Source organism: Dipodomys ordii, unplaced genomic scaffold, assembly GCF_000151885.1.
Source record: "Dipodomys ordii isolate 6190 unplaced genomic scaffold, Dord_2.0 Scaffold11, whole genome shotgun sequence".
NCBI lineage: Eukaryota > Metazoa > Chordata > Mammalia > Rodentia > Heteromyidae > Dipodomys > Dipodomys ordii.
Genome location: NW_012267227.1, coordinates 7,114,939 through 7,137,376, shown reverse-complemented (window position 1 = coordinate 7,137,376; position 22,438 = coordinate 7,114,939). Strand labels below are relative to the sequence as shown.

Genomic DNA, 22,438 nt, shown 5'->3' with positions numbered 1-22,438 from the left:
ATAATATATTTGATGTTCATAGGAGTTCTTTTGTAATCAGTGCTGGATAACCTAAGAGAATGCTTGTTGGAGTCTTAGCAGTTTATTTTGAATTTAGAAAATAAGTTGTTGGAAAGCAATGCTATCAACTTGCCAGCAGTATGAGAAGTTAGGGAGATGCTAGTTACCTACCTCACTGTTTCTGCCTCAGTTAATTTCAGATAAATGAAAGGTTTCAATAAAGATAAGCATAAAATTACATGAAGAATACACATGTGAATTTTTGTACACTCAAAGGGTGGGGATTTTTCTAAACATGACACTAACCAACTCAGAAGCTGTAATAGAAGTATTTGGCTATACTAAAAGTAAATATTTCTGTGTGACAATAACGTTAAACTCACAATGTAAACCAGAAAATGAAAGGTCTAAAATGGAAAAAAATACTTAATACATATGCCACAAGAAATATACTAATTCTTCTAAAAGAGTAGTTTTTATAATTCAGTAGGAAAAGATGATATAGGCAGATAATGCAGAAAAAATATACACAGTAATATATGCTAATACATAATTTAACAAGCAGTACATAGGGGAAAGCTGGAGTTTAGTAGCAGAGCACATTCTTAGCATGTACGAGGACCTCAGTCCAATACCCAATACTCCCCAACAGTGTCTTTAAATTTAAAAAATATTGTACATAGGACAAAAAGGTACTGTACATTAAAATGACATTTTATATTTTTAAAGGACAGTACATACATAAAAGTGTTTTATAGATGTGTCAAGAAGGTATTGGGCCAGGTGAATATAGTCAAAGGCAAAGAACTTGCCCTGGTTTGGGAGGCCCTGGGTTTGATCTCCAGCACCAAAACAAAATACAAAACTGATACCAAATTCACATTTCTCCATAAAATAGATATTCTTAAATATTAGTTTTTTAACTGAAAAAAAGTTTCACTTTTCAGAGTTAAGTTGTAAACATTGAGATGATTGATAACATTTAGAACATTGGTACTGAACATTTAGCAGATTGGCAAGGTAACTGGGGAAATAGTTACATGGTAGATAGCAATGAAAGTTGCCTTTGAGACTTCTCTATGTAGTAACATGGGAAGATGATCAAATATAAGACTGTTTGAAAGAAAGTTATTGCTTTTCGCTAAATAAAATTGAGAGTTCAGCTGTTGCTACAATTAAAATTTTATTATGAAAAGTTTGTTACTGTTATAAACAAAGAAGACAAATTTCATTTCTTTTTACAGGAGATTACATGCTGGAATCAAAGCCAAAAGAAATTTCAGAAATTCAACGTTTAAATTATGAACAGGTAATAAACATGATCTTTCTTATGTTAAAATTTGCTATGAGTTTTCACTTTGGTCTCTATCAGTGGCTTGCAAACTTTTTCTGTAAAGGACTAGATAATAAATATCTTAGGCTTAACAGGCCACCTGTGGTCAGTCTCCATTGCCTATTTTTTGTTTTATTAAGAACATTTTAAAAAGATAAAAACCACTGTTAGCTCTCAGTCACATTTGGTCCCATAGCCATGCTTTTTTTTTTTTTTTTTTTTTTTGGTAATGGGGCCTGAACTCTGGGCCTAGGCACTGTCCCTCAGCTCTTCAGCTCAAGGCTAGAGCTCTACCACTTGAACCACAGCGCCACTTCTAGCTTTTTCTGCTTATGTGGTGCTGAGGAATCAAACCCAGGGCCTCATGTATACATGGCAAGCACTCTACCACTAAGCCACCTTCCCAGCCCTGTACATGCTAATAATATATGTGTATTTCATTTTACAGCTCTATACTGAATGATAACCTAATCTTTTTCTTAAAAATGGTTCTGAGGGGCTGGGAAGGTGGCTCAGTCATAGAGTGCTTGCCTTGCATGCCTGAGGCCCTGGGTTCGATTCCTCAGCACCACATAAACAAAAAGAAATAAGCCAGAAGTGGTGCTGTGGCTCAAGTGGTAGAGTGCTAGCTTTGAGCTGAAGAGCTGAGGGACAGCGCCCAGGCCCAGAGTTCAGGCCCCACGACTGGACACCCCCCCAAAAAAAAATGGCTCTGAAATGAATTTATCATCAATTTAACTTTCCTTGTTTGATTTGCTTTACAGTTTCTTGTTTTTTGTTTTTTGCTGTGCTAGGGGTTGAGCCCAAGATCTTGAGCACACTAGGTGAGCACTCTACCACTGAGCTTCAGCCCCAAGGCCTTCAGTTATGTTTAGGAGGAAGGTGAGCACATGATATCTCAGATATGTAGAACAAATACCACTGTTCTAGTTTCTAGTATACCACTAGTTCTAGTTTCTTGGTATGTTATGTAGATATTCTCTTCTGTAATACCAGAGTATTTACCCCATTCAAACTTGTAGAAGCTACAGGAAAGCAAATGACTTACTTTCCTTCAATAGAAGGAAAAGGAAAAAGACATGCGCTCTTATGGAGGGAGAAACCAGCCCAGGAAGACAGCCATGCCTGGAACCTTCACAGTCACTTCCAAAGCTAGTTTTTTTTTGGAGGAGGCCAGTTGTGAGGCTTGAACTCTGGGCCTCAGTGCTGTCCCTGAGCTCTCCAGCTCAAGGTAAGCACTCTATACTTGAGCCACAGCCCCACTTCCAGTTTTCTGGTGGCTAATTGGAGATAAGAGTCTCATAGACTTCCCTGCCCGGACTGGGCTTTGAACCTCAATCCTCAGATCTCAGCCTCCTGAGTAGCTAGGATTACAGTTGTGAGCCACTGACACCTGGCAGCAGTTTTTAAAAATACAATTCTATTGTTATTATTAAGGTATTGTGAAGAAGGGTTAGCATTTCATAAATCAGGTACTGAGTACATTTCTTTTTTTGGACAGTGTTGCCCCTTCACTTTCCCCCAGCTTCCTTCTCCTGTCCCTGCCCACAAGTTACATAGTTCATTTTCCACAATGGATACTGAATAAGATGATTACATTTGTTTGCCCCTCCTAAAAAAAGCCAAAAAAAAAAAAAAAGGAAAAACAAACACCTGTATCAATAAAACCAACAACAACAAAACCATGTTTCCATTTCCTGGAATTAATTTCCAAAACAGTCTTTACCACATACTTTGAACAGTGTCAAATTTCAAAAGGAAGCAGAATTCATTTTTTGTGACGATGAAGATCAAACCCAGGGCCTTCCACATGTTAGACAAGTGCTCTACCACTGAGATCAATCTGCAGCCAATGAAGCAAAATTCATTGAAGTATTATAACATACCTTTAATGTTCACATAGTCTTATTATGGTTGAAAAACCAATATTTTACATTACATTATCTAAAATAGGAAATTTATAGCTGAAGCCACACTTGTATGCTATGTGAAATTGTATCAATACAGGACTGTGGTTGTAGTTCAGTGGGGCTCTGGGTTCAATCTACAGCATTCTCCAAAATATTATTACAATTGTAGTATAAAGCAGTGACTTCTAAACATTTTAAGCAGTAGAAACCTCTTTCTAAATGAAATCTTACTTCAGCTCCTAATGTATAAAACCACAAATGACATTTCATAAGTATAAAATAAGTTTCCATTTATGTCATTTATTAAATTTATATAATTTCTTAATTAGGTACTTTTAATAATACCAAAAATTAAATTCACAATCACAAATGATAGTTACAGTCTTACATTAATTTGAAAATTTCATTATACTTAATTTGGAAAGTCCTGAGACAGTCTTGATTGACGATGTTTACAAATAACATCCACATTTTTTTTTTTCCCTGTTGGGAGTGGGACTTGAACTCTGGGCCTGGGTGTTATCCCTCAGCTCTTCAGCTCAAGGCTAGCGCTCTACCACTTGAGCCACAGCACCACTTCTGACTTTTTCTGCTTATGTGGTGCTGAGGAATCAAACCCAGGGCCTCACAATACCACTGAGCCACCTTCCCAGCCCAACATCCACATTTTGTCTTGCAGTCTTGGGATACATGTCTGTAACAATGATTTAAACTCTAAAGGAGTGGAAGTAAAATTTTATTTATTTATTATTTATTTATTTTGATTGGTAGTGGGGTTTGAACTCGGGGGCTGAGTGCTGTCCCTGAGCTCTTTGCGCTTAAGGATAGGGCTCTAACACTTTGAGACACAATGCTACTTAAGATATTCTGGTCATTAACTGGAGATGAGAGTTTCATGGACTTTCCTGCCTACCCTGGCTTCAAACCACGATCCTCAGATCTCATCCACCTGAATAGCTAGGATTACAGGCATGAGCTACTGGTATCTAGCTCAAAATTTTTATTTTATAGTTGAGAAAATATCTGACAATTGCTTCCATTTCTTATAAATATGTCAGGCAAAAATACCCTTTACTTAAGCACTAAAAGTATTTATGAGCTTAATATAACACTGCCATTGTTTTTGAGAATAGTATACAACAAGCTGATATGGCTGAGTCTGAACTAGTGTTTAATGTTCCAAAGGTGTGAGGTAACTGTGTTCTTTTTAATATAATTTTATTTAATTTTATATGAGCTGATATGGCCAAACCTATATTTAGAAACAACAACTAAGAGATGCAGTGTTCCCAAGAAAAACCTCTTTAATGATAAATACCTTCATAGTCAAATCAAATGTGATGTATGGTAACAAGTTTCAATTTATTTGTTTATTTGCTGAGTTGTTGATTTCCTGGTACTAAGAATTGAACTCAGGTCCTACATTTATTAGGCAGGGACTTTACTACTTAAGCAATATCTCCAGCTCATGTGTTGATTGATTAGTTGATGGAATTTCTGAATAGTGAACCTAAGAGTCTCAAGCATGCTTGAATATTCTAATTGTTCTAACACTCTCAGCCTTAATAGGCTTTCAAGTGAATACAAACATAATTTCAAGGCATTTTGTATTTAAGCAGGTGTATTGGTACATGCTTATGATTGCCTATAACCTCAGAGGATTATAAAGTACACTGGAAGCAAAAAATAGGAGGACTGAGAGTTTGAGGCCAGCTTAGACTACATAGCAAAACCCTGTCTTAGGGTTGGAGATGTGGCTTAGTGGTAAGAGTACTTGACTAGCATGCATGAAGCCCTGGGTTTGATTCCTCAGTACCACATAAACAGAAAAAGCCAGAAGTGGAGCTGTGGCTCAAGTGGTAGAGTGCTAGCCTTGAGCAAAAGAAGCTCAGGGACGGTGCCCAGGGCCTGAGTTCAAGCCCCACGACTGGCAAAAACAACAAACAAATTAAAAAAAAAAACACAACTCTGTCTTAAAAATTAAATGCATAAATAATGTATCTTCTTATTTAAATTTAAAATATTCCCTCATGTTAGAAGTACTTTGTGAAAAATAATAAGAAACAGTTTAACCATTATCTGGTAATCTATTCTTGGGAGGTAAGCCATCATCCCTTTTATCCATATTTCATAATATTAATTTAGCATTAGAAACAAAGCCCTTTTCTAACCCTTTGTTTATAAATTTGTGTTTTATGTTTTATTACTCCTGTTGGAGATTGTCAAAATATGTTACTATTTTAACAGTAATTCATAATGCCTAACATGGAAATACCACCAGGAGCCCAGGAGTCATGGAAGATTATACTGGCCTACAGGAAGTTGGTAGCTAGAAGAGAAGACTGATAGCAGTAGACTTAGAACATTATATCCCTTGTTACCCTTATTAAGACTTGGTCTTCCTGTCATTCTAGGAAAAGCTTTACAGCACTTACAGGGAAGAATGTGAACATATTGTTTTTTAAGGTTCAATTTTTAGAAAAGTTGAGAAAATATATTGTTGGGTATTAAATATGTATTAGGAAGAGGTGAAACATACAAAGGTTAATGACTGTATTATAAGGCTGTCCTACTTATAAATGGATCATTTGAATTTAAAACATGTGAATAATTTCTGTAGTCTGCATAATATCTTAGAATTGTCTTTTAAATTCTTTGCTGTTTAATACTGTTTTTATTATTTATTTATCTATTTATTTATTTTGGGGGTCCGGTCATGGGGCCTGAACTCTGGACCTGGGCACTGTCCCTCAGCTCTTTAGCTCAAGGCTAGTGCTCTACCACTTGAGCCACGGCACCATTTCTGACTTTTTTCTTTTTTGCTTATGTGGTGCTGAGGAATTGAACCCAGGGCCTCATGCATGCAAGGCAAGCGCTCTACCACTGAGCCACCTTCCCCACCCTTAATATTGTTTTTATAATCTAAATTAATCTCTTTTTGTGGGGGAAGGAGGCTTTGTAGCTCAGGTTAGACTTGAATTCAAGATCCTTCTGTCTTAACCCCTTGAGTTTGTACATCTTGTTTACACATTTGTCTATCAATGGATATTTGGACTACTACTTCTTGACTATTGTGAATAATGTTGTAATAAACCTGCATCTGCAAAAACCTTTCAAAGATCCTTCTCAAAGATCCTGCTCTCAATTTTTCTTTCTTGGACATAGTTGTTTTCAGGTCTCTCATAGACAGTTATATGAGAACAAAAACTTTATTCACTGTTATATTTTTGAAACATTGTAAGTGCTTAATAATAAAAATCTGGTTACAGTGCTGGGAAGGTAGCTCAGTAGTAGAGTGCTTGCCTTGCATGCATGAGGCCCTGGGTTCGATTCCTCAGCACCACATAAGCAGAAAAAGTTGGAAGTGGCGCTGTGGCTCAAGTGGTAGAGTGCTAGCCTTGAGCTGAAGAGCTGAGGAACAGTGCCCAGGCCCAGAGTCTAGGCCCCACAACTGACAAAAAAAAAAAAAATCTGATCACAAGATGAATAAATAGGATAAAATAGAAATTTTAATGTAAGAATAAGAGTGAGCATATTGTTATGTTGCAAACTATCCTCCTGCCTTAACCTCCCCAGTAGCTGGGTTTTGCAGATACCATCACACACAGTTTTTGTTGTTCTCTTTATTTTCCTGAACTGTACTTTCCCCTTTCTATTTTCAGAATATGAGTGATGCTATGGCAATTTTACATAAACTCCAGACGGGCCTGGACGTAAATGTCAGATTCACTGGTGTTGGAGTATTTGAATATACCCCAGAGTGTATAGTGTTTGATCTTCTAGATATCCCTCTGTACCATGGCTGGTTAGTGGATCCTCAGGTAAGTAGAATTTAAATTGTACAAACACAAATACAGAAAAAATTTATTAATATAAATTTCTGTTTTCTGATATTTATATTTTTGTGCTATGATCTGGAATTAGACAAACCCTGAGGTTAAGGGGACAGTCCTTCAGACTACTCAGTGTACACAAGACTTCCAATCACAACTGGAAAACTGGATTAAGAGTCCACACAAGACTCCTCAGCTATCACATCAACTGCAGGTTTTGTGGCTTCCCAAAAGTATCCTCAGATTTTGTAACTTTCTTAAAAGACTAGCAAAACCTCCTGAAGCCTATTATGTTCACCATTATAGTTTAGGGGTAAGTAAGATGTGGGTTAAAATGAGCCAAGGAAAGCTGGGCACTGATGACTCACACCTGTGATCCCAGTAGTCAGGAGGCTAAGATCAGAGAATCATGGTGCAGAGACAGCCTGAATGGGAAGTCTGTGAGACTCTTATCTCCAATTAACCACCAAAAAACTAGATGTGGAGCTCAAGTGGCAGAGTGCTAGCCTTGAGCAAATAGGCAAGTTCCAAATGTGAGTTCTGATGTTCACAAGGCAGGTTACTGTCAGAATTGATGTACTGTGAGGGCTTGGGATGTTGAGATATTACCAGTCCTGGAATTCACTAGCCTTCAATGTGCAAATTTTTATTGAGATTTCATTGCAAAGATATTGCCAAGACATAATTAGTTGTCCTTGCAGTTGAACTTGGTCTCTAGCCTTTCTTCCCAGGGAGATGGGCTGTACCACATTCTTCAAAGGAACCCCTATGAGTCACCTCTTTACTATTAACCTATAGATGTGTTCCAAACATCCACCTTAAATAACAGTTACTTGAGTAACAACATTACTAGGGAAATTCCGAAAGCTTAGAGTTTATCTCTTAGGAATCTGGATAAAAGCCAGGCTTCTCTTGGGTCAAAGCTGCATACTTTACTGCAAAGCTTTGAAAAGGGATTTTGAAACACTCCAACATTTATTCCAAAAGACACTCTCACATTCCTGTCACTCTAACTGTGCATTTGTAAATGTACACTGACCTTGGTATTTGCTAATTTGGCATTCCAGGTGTTGCCTTGTGGCAAATACACCAGGGTCCTGGCACGGAAGTAGATAACTGAGGAAAGCTTTAGGAAAAGACTACAACAACCGTGAGGCAAAGTTAAGGGGAAGGAGTCAGCGATATGATGAAGTATCCTAGTTAGCAACAATCAGAAACTGCTCTTCTTTTCCACTCTTGGCCTCTGCTTAAACCCCAAAGCCAGCCTGGGCATGCAAACCCAAAAGATTCTTATTTCTAACTAACCAGCAAAAAGCTGAAGTGGAAGTATATCTTAAGTAGAGTAGAACACCAGCCTTCAGCAGTTGTGTAGGATGAGGGCAGTACTAAGGGAGACCAGAGTTTGAGATTCTTAGTACAAGCTCTATATTGATATAATTTTAGATTGACAAGAAAGTTACAAAGTTTTTCCTATGTACCCTTTACCCAGTTTTCCCTTACCTTTTTTTTTTTTTTTGCCAGTCCTGGGGCTTGAACTCAGGGCCTGGGCACTATCCCTGAGCCTAAGCTTCTTTTTATTCAAGGCTAGCACTCTACCACTTGAGCCACAGCACCACTTCTGACTTTTTCTGTTTATGTGGCACTGAGGAGTTGAACCCAGGGCTTCGTGTGTGCTAAGCAAGCACTCTACCACTAAGCCATATTCCAAGCCCTCTTACCTTAACATTTTTACATGACCAAGGTTCGTGTATCAAAGCTAAGCCCCAGTGACTAGATTTTTAGGCATGAACCAAGCACCAGTGGCTCATATCTGTAATTGTAGCTGCTGACTTAGGAAGCTGAGATTCAGGATCAAGATAGACAGGTACCCTACTCTAGGCAGACAGATCCACAAGACTATTATCAATTAGCTGAAAAAGGCAGAAATGGAGGCCTGGCTCAAGTGGTAGAGCACCAGCCTGAGCAAAAAAGCTGAGTGTTTACATATCTGTAGACTCTAGATTTACAGATATAGATGTGCATTTACATTAGATTAATGAAACATGAATACAAAGATTCTGCCTATGAAAACTGGAAATCCCTATTGTTTGCTGTTAGTCTGTAGAAATATAGTTGATTTTTATGTTTATATAACTATTTAAGCAATGTGTATAAAATTAAATATGCAAATAAATAAAAAGCATTTATTCTAGTTACATTTTTGTGTATACCATAGAATTGAAAATTCAGATTCTTTGGGAAAACTTAGTGAAGTATAGTGCTTTAAGAGTAAGTGTACTGGGGCTGGGAAGATGGCTCAGTGGTAGAGTGCTTGCCTTGCATGCTTGAGGCCCTGGGTTTGATTCCTCAGCTGAAGAGCTGAAGGACAGCGCCCAGTCCCAGAGTTCAGGCCCCACTACCAGACCCAAAAAAAAAAAAAGTAAGTGTACTAGCCGGGTGCCAGTGTCTAACTACTCAGGAGGCTGAGATCTGAGGATCATAGTTGAAAGCCAGGCTGGGCAGGAAAGTCCATGAGACTCTTATCTCTAGTAAATCACCAAAAACCAGAAGTGGTGCTAGGGCTCACTGGCCTTGAGCTGAAGAGCTGAAGGACAGCGCCCAAGCCCAGAGTTCAAGCCCTACAAATGACAAAAAAAAAAAAAGTAACTGTACTGAGAAAAGCAATGCACACCCAAAGAGATTGTGTCCTCAAATGAGTTCTCATGTTAAATGAATAAAGGATAGAAATCATAGATAGGCTTTCTTTGTGTGTCTTACATAGATGAGAACCCAAAGATCTTCTCTCAAAGGGAAGGCCTTACTTGGTTCTTCATGAAATGATTGACAAGTGAACTGGGCAGTCACAATATTTGGGAGGCCTAAGGAGGAGGATTGTAAGTTTAAGTGCACCCTGGGCTCTACTTAGGGAGCTCTAAGCCAGTCTGGGTTATATAGTAAGATGCTATATCCAAAGAGAGAGAGAAGATCTGTGATATGTATGTAATTTAAAAGTTACTTATCCAATCTTTTCAACCTTAAAAAGTATGCCTGGCACGGGCTGGGAAGGTGGCTCAGTGGTAGAGTGCTTGCCTAGCATGCATGAAGCCCTGGGTTCGATTCCTCAGCACCACATACACAGAAAACACCAGAAGTGGCACTGTGGCTCAAGTGGTAGAGTGCTAACCTTGAGTAAAAGCAGCTGATCTCAAGCCCCAGAACTGGCAAAAAAAAAAAAAAAAGACAACAAAAAAGTCTAAAAAAAAAAAGTATGCCTGGCAGCCAAGCGCTAGTAGCTTACGCCTATAATCCTAGCTACTCAGGAGGCTGAGATCTGAGGATGCAGTTCAAAACCAGCCCAGGCAGGAAAGTCTGTAAGACTCTTATCTCCAATAAACCACTCAGAAAACGGGGAAGTGGTGTTGTGGCTCAAGTGGTAGAGTGCTAGCCTTGAGCTGAAGAGCTGAGGGACAGCGCCCAGGCCCAGAGTTCAAGCCTCACAACCAAAAAAAAAAAAAAAAAAGTATGCCTGGCACCAGTAGCTCATACCTGTAATCCTAGCTACTCAGGATGCTGAGATCTGAGCATCGTGGTTCAAAGCCAGCCCAGGCAGGAAAGTCTATGAGACTCTTACCTCCATTTAACTACCAGAAAACCAGAAGTGTTGTGGCTCACAGTGGTAGAGCACTGTCCTTGAGCTGAAATGCTGAGGGACAGCACCTAGGCCCAGAGGTCAAGCCCCATGACCAACAAAAAAAAAATAAATAAATAAAGGGCACCAGGCTGGTGGTACATGCCTGTGATTCAAGCTACCTGAGAGACTGAGATTGAGAGGATTGTGGTTTGTGGCCAGCCTGGGCAAAAAGTGAGACCCAGCACTTGGGAGGATCACAACTTCAAGGTCAGCCTGTGCTACTACACAGTGAATGTGAGACCAGCCTGGGCTACATAGCAAGACTCTGCCTCAAAAAAAGAAAAAAGGCTGTCGCTAGTGGCTCATGCCTGTAATCCTAGCTACTCAGGAGGCTGAGATATGAGGATCGCAGTTCAAAGCCAGCCTGGGCAGGGAAGTCCATGGGACTCTCATCTCCAATTAACCCCCAGAAAACCGGAAGTGGCTCAAAGTGATAGAGCACTAGTCTTGAGCGATAAAGCTCCGGGATAGGAAGGAAGGAAAGAGAGAGGTGGGAGGGAGAGAGAGGGAATGAGGGAAGGAAAAGTAAAGAAAAAGAAAAGAAAAGAAGGATAGAAGGAAGAATAAATAATTATGGGATGAGAATGTGGCTTAGTGGTAGAGTACTTGCTTAGCATGCATGAAGCCCTGGGTTCAATTGCTCAGTACCAAATATACAGAAAAAGCCAGAAGTGCACTGTGGCTCAAGTGGTAGAGTGCTAGCCTTGAGCAAAAGAGGTTTAAGGACTTTGCCCCATCCCTTAGTTCAAGCCCTAGGACTGGCAAAGAAAAGAAAGACAGAAAGAAAAAATAAATAATTATGATAGTTGCATGTAGTAATTTTGTTTCATCATTTTTGCATAATACAACTGTAGTATTTTTTTTTTTTTTTGGTCAGCCGTGGGGCTTGAACTCTGGGCCTGGGTGCTGTCCCTCAGCTCTTCAGCTCAAGGCGAGCACTCTACCACTTGAGCTACAGCGCCACTTCCAGTTTTCTGGTGGTTTATTGGAGATAGGAATCTCACGGTCTCTCCTGCCCGGGCCGGCTTTGAACCGCAATCCTCAGATCTCAGCCTCCTGAGTAACTAGGATTACAGGCGTGAGCCACCAGCACCCGACTAACTGTAGTATTTTTAATGGTGTGTTATACTAAGCTGTAAGCAAAATTGCGAACTGTTGGCTGTTGATTTTAGTGATGATTTTCTCTTCCCTAAATAATTCTATTTATTGTTATATTAGAATAAAATCCTGAAGAGTTATATTCATTTCTCTTGTTATTGTTGTTTGTAATCTTACAATGACTAGTGAGATACATTTATTTTCTAGATTGATGACATTGTAAAAGCTGTTGGTAACTGCAGCTACAACCAGCTAGTGGAGAAGATCATCTCTTGTAAGCAGTCAGACAACAGTGAGCTGGTTAGTGAAGGTGGGTGAGTGCTCCTGCTATTGGCTTGTTTAACATGTGACACAGCAGATTATATCTATATGGTTTCATGTAATGCACTGTTTCAAAAAGCAGTTTATTAGTAATACTCAGATCATCTGTCAATCTCAAGGTACAGATAGCTATTGTTAATACTAAAAGTATTAACTAAAGGTCAAACAAACCTGATAATATATTTAAAATAATTTTATATATGCAATGATATATTACAAAAATAATATTACTACTGGGCACTAGTGGCTCATGCCTGTAATCCTAGCTATTCAGGAGGCTGGGATCTGAAGATCATAATTCATAATTCAAAGCCAGGCCAGGCAGTTAAGTCCAATGAGACTCTTATCTCCAGTTAACCACCAGAAAACCAGAAGTGGCACTGTGGCTCAAAGTGGTAGAGTGCTAGCCTTGAGCAAAAGAGCTCAGGGACAGAGCCCAGACCCTGAGTTCAAGCCCCATGACCAACAACAATGACAAAACAACAACAACAGCAGTAACAAAACTTTTTCTGGCCATCAACTAACAATAATTATTTTTTTTTTATCAGTTGGTAACTTTGTACTTAAAAAGTAACTATAAAAAAATGGAGAAATGTCTTATTTCCTAAAACATAAACTCAAGCAGTTGCATGTGTGTTCTGTGAATTGCCTTTGGTCTAGCCTCCTGATAGCTTTTATACTTTCCTTCCTTAGCAAAGTTTTTGGCAGAGTGTGCCATGTTGGTAACATTTAACAAGTGCTTCTCAGCGTAAAGTGCTGTGGCTTCCAAAATAAGAGATTTCTGTTTCTGACCTTGATATAGGTATACAAAGAGCAGCCCATATTGGAAGCTAGGATGAAAATGCCATTTCTGTTTTGTCTTCTGCCTACTTTTAGTTTTAAGGCAAGAACTGAACAGTTTGCAACTTGAGAGTTATCTAGTATCTTTGCTAAAATCTTAAGCAATTCAATATTAAGGCTACTTTTAATTTCTAAACATCTAGCCATTGGGAAAGTAGTTGTTAGACATAACTCTTTTCCGCTTAATTAAAGTTACTAACTCGTACTTTTTAAATTTGTTTTAATAGGGTTTTTTTTTTGTTTTATTGTATCTGTGTCTTATTATATGGTGTTTGAAATCCTCTTTGTAGGTGAAGAATAATGATTATTCGTAACAATCTCATACAGCTATTTCTTCCAGATGGAATGGCTTTAGATACAACTTGCATAGAAAAATTAGAAGATGAATGTTCAATTTGGGGACCCTCATAACTGAAAAAGTCTTATATTAATTGATCTTTCTACAAACTTGGGAAATAATATATTGAAAAATAACTGTGATTTTGAAATTATTCTTCCATCTGATATATATGCATTGGTTCTATAGGTTTTGTTGCTGAGCAGTTTCTAAATAATACAGCTACTCAGCTGACGTACCATGGATTGTGTGAGCTCACGTCAACAGTTCAGGAGGGAGAACTGTGTGTGTTCTTTCGGAATAATCATTTTAGCACCATGACCAAATACAAGGTATGGGATACACATAGAGCTATTTAATGGTTATTCTCAACCAAAAGAGCATGATTTAGACATGGCTTTTTTATCTACTTCAAAATAAAAGATTTTATCATAATATTCTTTAAAGATCAAATTTTGAAGGCAATTATTACATACTTCTTTAGATGGTATAAATTAGCAATTGAAATATTAACCTCAAATCAGGTGTTTGTTTAATTCTCGTGCCCTTTTCACAGATTATCACATTATGAAACTATTAATTTATTTTTATGAAATCTGATGCATTCAGGGTGGTATGGGCAAAGTCAATAGTATTTATTTATTTATTTATTTTGCTAGTCCTGAGGCTTGAACTCATGGCCTGGGCACTGTTGCTGAGCTTCTTTTGTTCAATGCTGGTGCTCTACCACAGTGACACTTTCTCGGCTTTTTATTGGAGATAGGAGTCTCAGGGACTTTCCTGCCTGGGCTGGCTTCAAAACATAATCCTCAGATTAATCTCAGCCTACCAAGTAACTAGGATTACAAGTGTGAGACACTGGCACCTGGCTGTTCTTTATTTTCTGAAACAAGATTTCATTATGTAGCCTAGACTGGCCTTGAACTCATGATCCTACTGCCTGAAACTTCTGAGTGCTGGGCTAAAGTATTTATTTATTTATTCATTTATTTTCCATACCTGTATTTTGGGCCTGGAGCTCTCCCTGAGTTTCTTTTGCTCAAGACAAGCACTTTATCGCTTGAGCCACAATGCCATATGTGGGGTTTTTTGTTTTGTTTTGTTTTTGATTAGTTTATTGGAGGTAAGAATCATGGAATTTCCTGCCCTGACTGGCTTCCAGCCATGATCCTCAGATCTCAGCCTCCTGTGTAGCTAGGATTACAGGTATGAGCCACCAGTGCCGGCTTATTATATATATGTTTTTTAAATTTATTTTAATTTAATTTTTTTTATCGGTCGTGGGGCTTAAACTCTGGGCCTGGGTGTTGTTCCTGATCTCTTCAGCTCAAGGTCAGCACTCTACCACTTGAACCACAATGCCACTTCTGGTTTTCTGGTGGTTAATTGGAGGTAAGAGTCATGGAATTTCCTGCCTGCACTGGTTTCGAACCATGATCCTTAGATCTTAGTCTCCTAAGTAGCTGAGATTACAGGCGTGAGCCACTGGTGCCTGGTTAATATTATTTTTGAAGAAAGGGAAAAAAATCTTAAAAATAGAACTAGAGTGACTTCTAATTATATTTATATTTGAGCACTAAAATAGCACTAAATTAAAAATTAACATTTGTCTTAAGCTGGATATGGTGTTATGTTTCTGTAATCCAGTCTGAGGCAGGATTGCAAGTTCAAGACCTTCATGGGCTACATAGCAAGACCCTATATTAAGAAAAAAGTTTTACTTAAAATTATCTTGGTGATTTAAAATTATTCTTATAGATTGCTCTGGGGGGGAAAACCTTTATTATTCAACCATTCCATTGTCTCTTGCATTCTTCTCTTTTGTTTTACAGGTGGCCCTTAGTTAAGGAATTTATTAGTTTTTATCTAATGTCTGTGGTAGAATACTGCTCATACTATGTCAGTATTATAGCATGTATGTTCGGTAGCAGCCTGAGCCCAGAGGATATCCCTGGGCCAGCTCTGCTACAGCCAGAGCCATGTCCAGGCACTGACGATCCTCACCCCATGCACAGTATATGCTTTCCTATACCTCCACTTTTATCATCACTCTTCTTTCCCTCTCAGACTCTAGATAGGAAGCATATCTGTGCGCTTGGAGAAACTCCATTTACCATAACCTAATATTATCTATTGTTAATGAAGCATCTCAAATACTCTTTAGTATTCTTACTGAGTCTATTCTTATAAATTAGTGCTTACCTCAGATTGTATGCTAGACCTACCTGGTAGCTTTTCAAAAGTATCAATGCATAGAACTTACCACTCACTCAATTAAATCAGAATCTCTGGAGGAGGCAGGACCTGAGATGGAATCTCAGATGGAACCCAGAGCTTTGCACATGGTAAACAAGAGCTCTGCCACTGAGCTGTACTGCCGGATCTGCATTGTTTTTCAGTGCTCCAGAGGTGACTATTTTGCATCTGAGGCTGAGGACCTCTGTGCTTACTCTCTTGTAGCTGCTAGAGGCCAGCTTATCCTTGTTTAGCCCTTATTGATTAGTTCATAGTTACTGATTTGCTTCCTGTGAAAATGCATCTTTGTTTTCTAAATGAAGGTAGATTATTGAAGTCACAAATCACATCCTCCTGTTTACTTCAGTGCTTCAATATGAATTACACAGGATAGAATGAAAGCACACCCTAGGGCCCTAGCTCTCCTGTTACTCCCTTACCTGTAGCAAGAATCTGTTTGCATTGCTTCATCATTCTATCTAGGCATGTGCTAGGTTTGTAGGCCAACAGTCCTCCATACTGCTCAGAAATCTAAAACCAAAGGTCTTTTAAAAATTAAGATCAAGCTGAGTGCCAGTGGCTCACTCCTAATCCTAGCTACTCAGGAAGCTGAGATCTGAGTATCCCAGTTTAAAGCCAGCTTGAACCAAAAAGTCCATAAGACTCTTATCTCCAATAAACTACTCAGAAAAAGCCTGAAGTGGTATTGTGGCTTAAGTGGTAGAATGCTAGCCTTGAGCACAAAGCCGGCTCAGGGACAGCGCCTAGGCCCTGAGTTCAAGCCCAGGACCAGGAAAAAAAAAATCAGGATCAAATGGCTGTAAACCCTTTGAGACTATAAAATAGATATCTTGCTATTTTATTTTATTTTATTTTATTTTTTTGGGTCCAGTCATGAGGCCTGAACTCTGGGCCTAGGCGCTGTCCCTCAGCTCTTCAGCTCAAGGCTAGCGCTCTACCACTTGAGCCACAGCGCCACTTCCGGCTTTTTTCTTTTTGCTTATGTGGTGCTGAGGAATTGAACCCAGAGCTTCAGGCATGCAAGGCAAGTGTTCTACCACTGAGCCACCTTCCCAGTCCCCTATCTTGCTATTTTATACTGCAATTACGAAAGAAGTATCAAGTAATCTGTTGTTTGTGATGAATCTATTACAGATTTTTCTTTTTTTTCTTTTTTTTTTGATCAGTTGTGGGGCTTGAATTCTGGGCTTGGGTGCTGTCCCTCAGCTCTTCAGCTCAAGGCGAGTGCTCTACCACTTCAGCCACAGTTCTACTTCCAGTTTTTTGAGTGGTTTATTGGAGATAAGAGTCTCACGGACTTTCCTGCCCGGGCTGGCTTTGAACCATGATTCTCAGATCTCAGCCTCCTGAGTAGCTAGGTTACAGGCGTAAGCCACTGGTGCCCGGCACAGATTTTTCTTTAAATGTCAAAATCTAAAGAAGGAAGAAATGGAAGATGACTATGAGAGAACAGGTTGGCTACATTACAAAAGGAGATTTTTTTTAAGCTAAAACTTCCAAATATTGTATTGATACACTGTGAATGATAACAGCTTTCAATAGAAGCCCTTCCAGAATTGATCTACCCCTAAGTCCTTTGGAGAAAAATCATTTGTATTTTGGCTATTGATCAGCCAATCAAATTTATGATCTGTATAAATTATGAAGTTTAGGAATACATAAGAATATGAATAGTAGTAAAATAGTAAACATTGTATTAACCAATAAGAATTCTGAGCAGAAAAAAAAAAAGAATTCTGAGCAGAAATTGGGAGATGGTGGCTTACACCTGTAATCCTAGCTACTCAAGAGGCTGAGATCTGAGGTTTGTGGTTTGAAGCTAACCCAGGCAAAAAAAAAAAAAAAATGTTCCTGTGAGACTCTTGCCTCCAAGTAACCACTCAAAAACTGGAAGTGGAGCTGTGACTCAAAGTGGTAGCGTACTAGACATAAAAAAAGCTCAGGGAGTGGCACTGTGGCTCAAGAGATAGAGCGCTGGCCTTGAGCTGAAGAGTGCGGGGACAGTGTCCAGGCCCAGAGTTCAAGCCCCACAACTGACAAAAAAAAAAAAAAAAAGCTCAGGGACAGTATCCAGGCCCTGAGTTCAAGCCCCATGACTGACCAAAACAAAACAAAAACAACCAAAAAATCTCTGAGCAAATATCCAAAAGTAATATCTTCTGTAAATTGAAGACCAAAATGACTGGCAGACTACGTATAGTATACCAAAGAATATAAATTTTAAATATTATTGATATCAGAACTATCACATATAAAAATGTAAAGGTCAGTGTTCCAAAAAAAAGAAAAGACAAAAAAAAAAAAAGGTCAGTGCTAATCTCTGACTGAATGTACCTTATATTAGGCCTATGGATTCGCAAATTTTTAATACATGGCTTAGGACTGGAGATGTACTTCAGTGGGCCTTGTCTTCAATTCCTAGAACGAAAACATGAAAGAAAAATATAATACAGAGATAAAGGCAAGAAAGCAATCTTAATACCAGGGGATTTGGTACTATGATGCAATAGATACCAAATATTTTCAATGTGTAAAGCAAGAACAATAATGGAAAAACAGAGGAAGGAAACATTGGGATGGGTTAGATTAGTTAGAAAGGCTTAATTTGAAAAAAGAAAACAAAATCAGACAATGTGGATCATTTTTAGCAACTGTTACCCAGGAATTTGTTGAGTAATTTTTTTTTTTTGTGAAATGAGATTACTACCTCATGACAAAGCTGTTTCTTTTTTTTATTTTTTTATTTTTTTTATTGTGAAAATACTGTACAGAGGAGTTACAATTACATGGGCAAGATAATGAGTACATTTCTTATCAAGCATCATAGCCTCCTCCTTTGTTTCCCCTTGCCATCCCTTCCCATCCTCCCCCCACAAAGCTGTTTCTAAGCCATGTATTAATATATGTCATGTATTAGTATGCCAAGAGATTTTCTTTTCTTTTCTTTCTTTTTTTTTTTTCTCATCAGTTGTGGGGCTTGAACTCTGGGCCTGGGCGCTGTCCCTTAGCTCTTCAGCTCAAGGCTAGCGCTCTACCACTTGAGCCACAGCACCACTTCTGGTTTTTTTCTGGTTATATGGTGCTGAGGAATCGAACCCAGGGCTTCATGCCTACAAGGCAAGCACTCTACCACTGAGCTACCTTCCCAGCCCAAGATTTTATTTCTTTCTGTATTGTATTGTGCTTGTTATAATCTACATTCAAAGCCAGATGACTCAGTAAATAAGATATCTACTTGGTCTTTTATTATGTTATACAGATATGACTGGTAAGAATAATATACTTGAAACATACAGATTACATTTTTTCTGAAACATAATGTTAGCTAAATTTGGTGACTTTAACCCTCCTTTTTCTTTTGCTATTTCTTATGTAGGGTCAGCTATATTTGTTGGTAACAGACCAGGGGTTTCTTACTGAAGAAAAAGTGGTTTGGGAAAGTCTGCACAATGTAGATGGTGATGGCAACTTCTGTGACTCAGAATTTCATCTTCGGCCTCCCTCAGATCCTGAAACTGTGTACAAAGGACAGCAAGATCAGATAGATCAGGTAAATTTGTTTTGTTCTTATATTTCTTGAGCCTGGAATGGGAAGTTACAACTACTGTGGAAACTGAGGCAGGAGGATCACTTAAATCCACAAGTTCCAGACCTACCTGGGCAACAGCAACACAGCAAAACCTTGCCTTAAAAATATATATATATATATATATATATATATATATATATATATATATTTTCCACTTATCTAATCTTTTGGACTAAAGAAGATTTCAGTACTTTACTTGTGAGACTTTCTTGACATGCTTCCTGAATGGGTGAGTGATCATCATCTCTCTATATATATATGTCTACATTAATTATACACTTTGGTTCAAAGAAGATCATGATCAGGAGTTTGGACTATTTTTAGTGTAATAGGACAGCTGTGGTAAGTGTTAAACACGGAGGGGCATGATCTGCTTTACATTTTTACAAGTCTGCTATGTGGAGGATGCCCAGCATGGAACAGGTAGAAGCAGAGACCAGCAATCTGAGATGGACTGTGGCTTAGCTGGGAGGGAGACTTAATGAGATGAGCATATATTTGAGATGTATTTTGACTAGCCAGAAGAAAGCAGAAAGGAGTCGAGAAGGCTGAGATCTTAGGACCACAGTTCAAAGCCAGCATAGGCAGGAAAGTCTGAGATTCTTATCTCCAATGAACCACTAAAAAGCCAGAAGCAGAGCTGTAGCTAAAGTGGTAGAGCACAAGACTGTGCACAAAAGCTCAGGGACAGGCCACAGGACTGGCACAATAAAAGAAAGAAATGGAAGTGGCGCTGTAGCTCAAGTGGTAGAGCTCTCACACTGAGCTGAAGAGCAAAGGGACAGAGCCCAGGCCCAGAGTTCAGGCCCCACGACCGACAAAAACAAAACAAAGAAAGAGAGAAAGAGAAAGAAAGGAAGGCAGGCTGGGAAGGTGGCTCAGTGGTAGAACGCTTGCCTTGCATGCATGAGGCCCTGGGTTCGATTCCTCAGCACCACATAAGCAAAAAGAAAAAAGCCGGAAGTGGCGCTGTGGCTCAAAGTGGTAGAGCACTAGCCTTGAGCTGAAGAGCTGAGGGACAGCTCCCAGGCCCAGAGTTCAGGCCCCATGACTGGACCCAAAAAAAACCAAAAACAAAAAGAAAGAAAGGAAGGAAAAAAGAGCAGGTAATTACAGCAAGAATTGTACTAATGAAGCCAGGTGCCAGTGACTCACACTGTAATTCTAGCTATTCAGGAGGCTGAGATCTGAGAATCGCAGTAACAAAGCCAGCCTGGGCAGAAAAGTCTTCATGAGACTCTTATCGTCAATCAAAACTATTCAAAAAAGGTGGAAGTGGTACTGTGGCTCAAGTAGAGCACTAGCTTTGATCACAGAGGCTCAAGCACCCAGGACCTGAGTTCAAGCCTCAGGACCAGCAAAAAAAAAAAGTTGTACTAGTGAATACACTTCAGTATAAATAGCGTCTGGCCTTTTGGCTGTTATAGATGTGCAGACTTGAGCCATACCATACTAATTCTGAAAAGTATGACACTGATATGAATTCTTCTGTGATTAAGGCATATGAATGATGTTTCTGAATACTGGACACACACACACAGTTTACTAAGACCAATTTAATGGCATCGAGACTATTCATTTGGCCACTATTCAGTGAGCAATTGTATAAAAAGTCTTAAGGACATAGCCATTTATGTCTTCAAAGATGTAAATGGCAGAGAAAGCAAAGAAAGACCAACTAATGCTCTTATGTTTAGTTCGTGGAGTTTGAATAGAAAGCTATTAATAGAGAATACTGAATTTACCTCAGCACTGACCTTCTGGCTGGGATTCTTTACTTTTTTTGAAAACAGTTGGGTTAGTGTAATTTATTTGCTTTCAGAAAGCTAGATGGGACATTATTTTTAAAATATTACTAAGAGACTTGGAATCTTTTTAACACTGTATGCAAAAAGTATTGGAGCAAGCTGGGTGCCACCTGTAGAAGTGATACATATAATCCTAGCTACTTAGGTGGTTGAGACCTAGAGGATCATGATTCAAAGACAGCCCAGCAGAAAAGTCTGTTAAGACTCCATCTCCAGTTATCCAGCAAAGTGCTGGGCTGGAGTCATTATCAAATGGTACAGCATCAACTGAGTGAGTAAGCTGAGTAAACACCAAGCCTGAATTCAGGCCCTAGTACTAGCAAGCATGAATTGGTATCTGAAAGTAGTAAAGAAGGTGGATCCAGGACCACCTGCATTTGAAGAACTGAGGAGAACCTTTGGGAAACATTGTGTTTTTCTTTTTGATACCAGTCCTGGGGCTTGAACTCAGGGCCTTGCACTCTCTCTTGGCTCTCACACAAGGCTGACTTGTCTACCACTTGCGCAACACATTCACTTCTGCCTGGGCTGCCTTTGAACTTGGCATGTTCCTCCCTTTGCCTCCCCAGTGCAGGTATTATAGGCACGTGCTCTATGCTTACTTTTTTTTTTTTTAAAGAACCATTCTCAAAGCATTACAGAGATAGCGAGTGTATTGGCATTCACTGGTTCTTGGTAAAACCTCAATTCTTCAGGACTATCTCATGGCGTTGTCTCTACAACAAGAGCAGCAGAGCCAAGAGATCACATGGGAGGAGATCCCGGAAGGCGTCAGTGACCTGGAACTAGCCAAGAAGCTCCAGGAGGAGGAGGATCGCCGTGCTTCACAGTACTACCAGGAGCAGGAGCAGGCGGCAGCCGCGGCCACGCAGGCCCAGGTATAAGTTAGTGCCAGGGGCTGGGAAGGTGGCTCAGTGGTAGAGTGCTTGCCTTGCATGCATGAGGCCCTGGGTTCGATTCCTCAGCACCACATAAGCAGAAAGAAAACAGCCAGAAGTGGCGCTGTGGCTCAAGTGGTAGAGCGCTAGCCTTGAACTGAAGAGCTGAGGGACAGCGCCCAGGCCCAGAGTTCAGGCCCCACGACCGGATCCAAAAAATAAAAAAATAAGTTAGTGCCATGTTCCTGTGTGGCTCACTTTGCCAGTGACATGCTCCTCCAGACAGAAAAATCCAACCAGCTGTTAACTCAGCCACCCGGTGGCTTTTTAGCACCGAAGGATATTTGACATTACCCTACGTTTAAGACTTTTCTAATACATTTCTCACAGGAATTATTTTCCTCAAATTCCAATGTCTAGGTTTGCAAATTAATTTTTAAAGTTAACTCAGAGGTACAAATGGAAGAAAGACACTTGGGCACATGCTTCTTTTCTTTCTGTGAGGTTGAGGGATCTGCCTTGCTTTTCTGTTGAGCGTGGAATTATGTGAATGTGTGTGCACAGA

The 22,438-nt window shown here is 39.4% G+C and overlaps 1 protein-coding gene across 2 annotated transcripts in view; it reads left to right on the top strand.

Moving 5' to 3' along the window:
• The window catches only part of Fam63b (family with sequence similarity 63, member B), a 35,731-nt gene that overhangs the window by 10,095 nt on the left and 3,198 nt on the right, over positions 1 to 22,438 (top strand). For both annotated transcript variants that reach the window (XM_013010154.1, XM_013010153.1), the window contains exons 3-8: positions 1,245 to 1,309; positions 6,906 to 7,064; positions 12,052 to 12,154; positions 13,532 to 13,674; positions 18,975 to 19,148; positions 21,691 to 21,873. In XM_013010154.1, the coding sequence (XP_012865608.1) occupies positions 1,245 to 1,309; positions 6,906 to 7,064; positions 12,052 to 12,154; positions 13,532 to 13,674; positions 18,975 to 19,148; positions 21,691 to 21,873 (827 nt within the window). The remainder of the gene's footprint in view (positions 1 to 1,244; positions 1,310 to 6,905; positions 7,065 to 12,051; positions 12,155 to 13,531; positions 13,675 to 18,974; positions 19,149 to 21,690; positions 21,874 to 22,438) is intronic.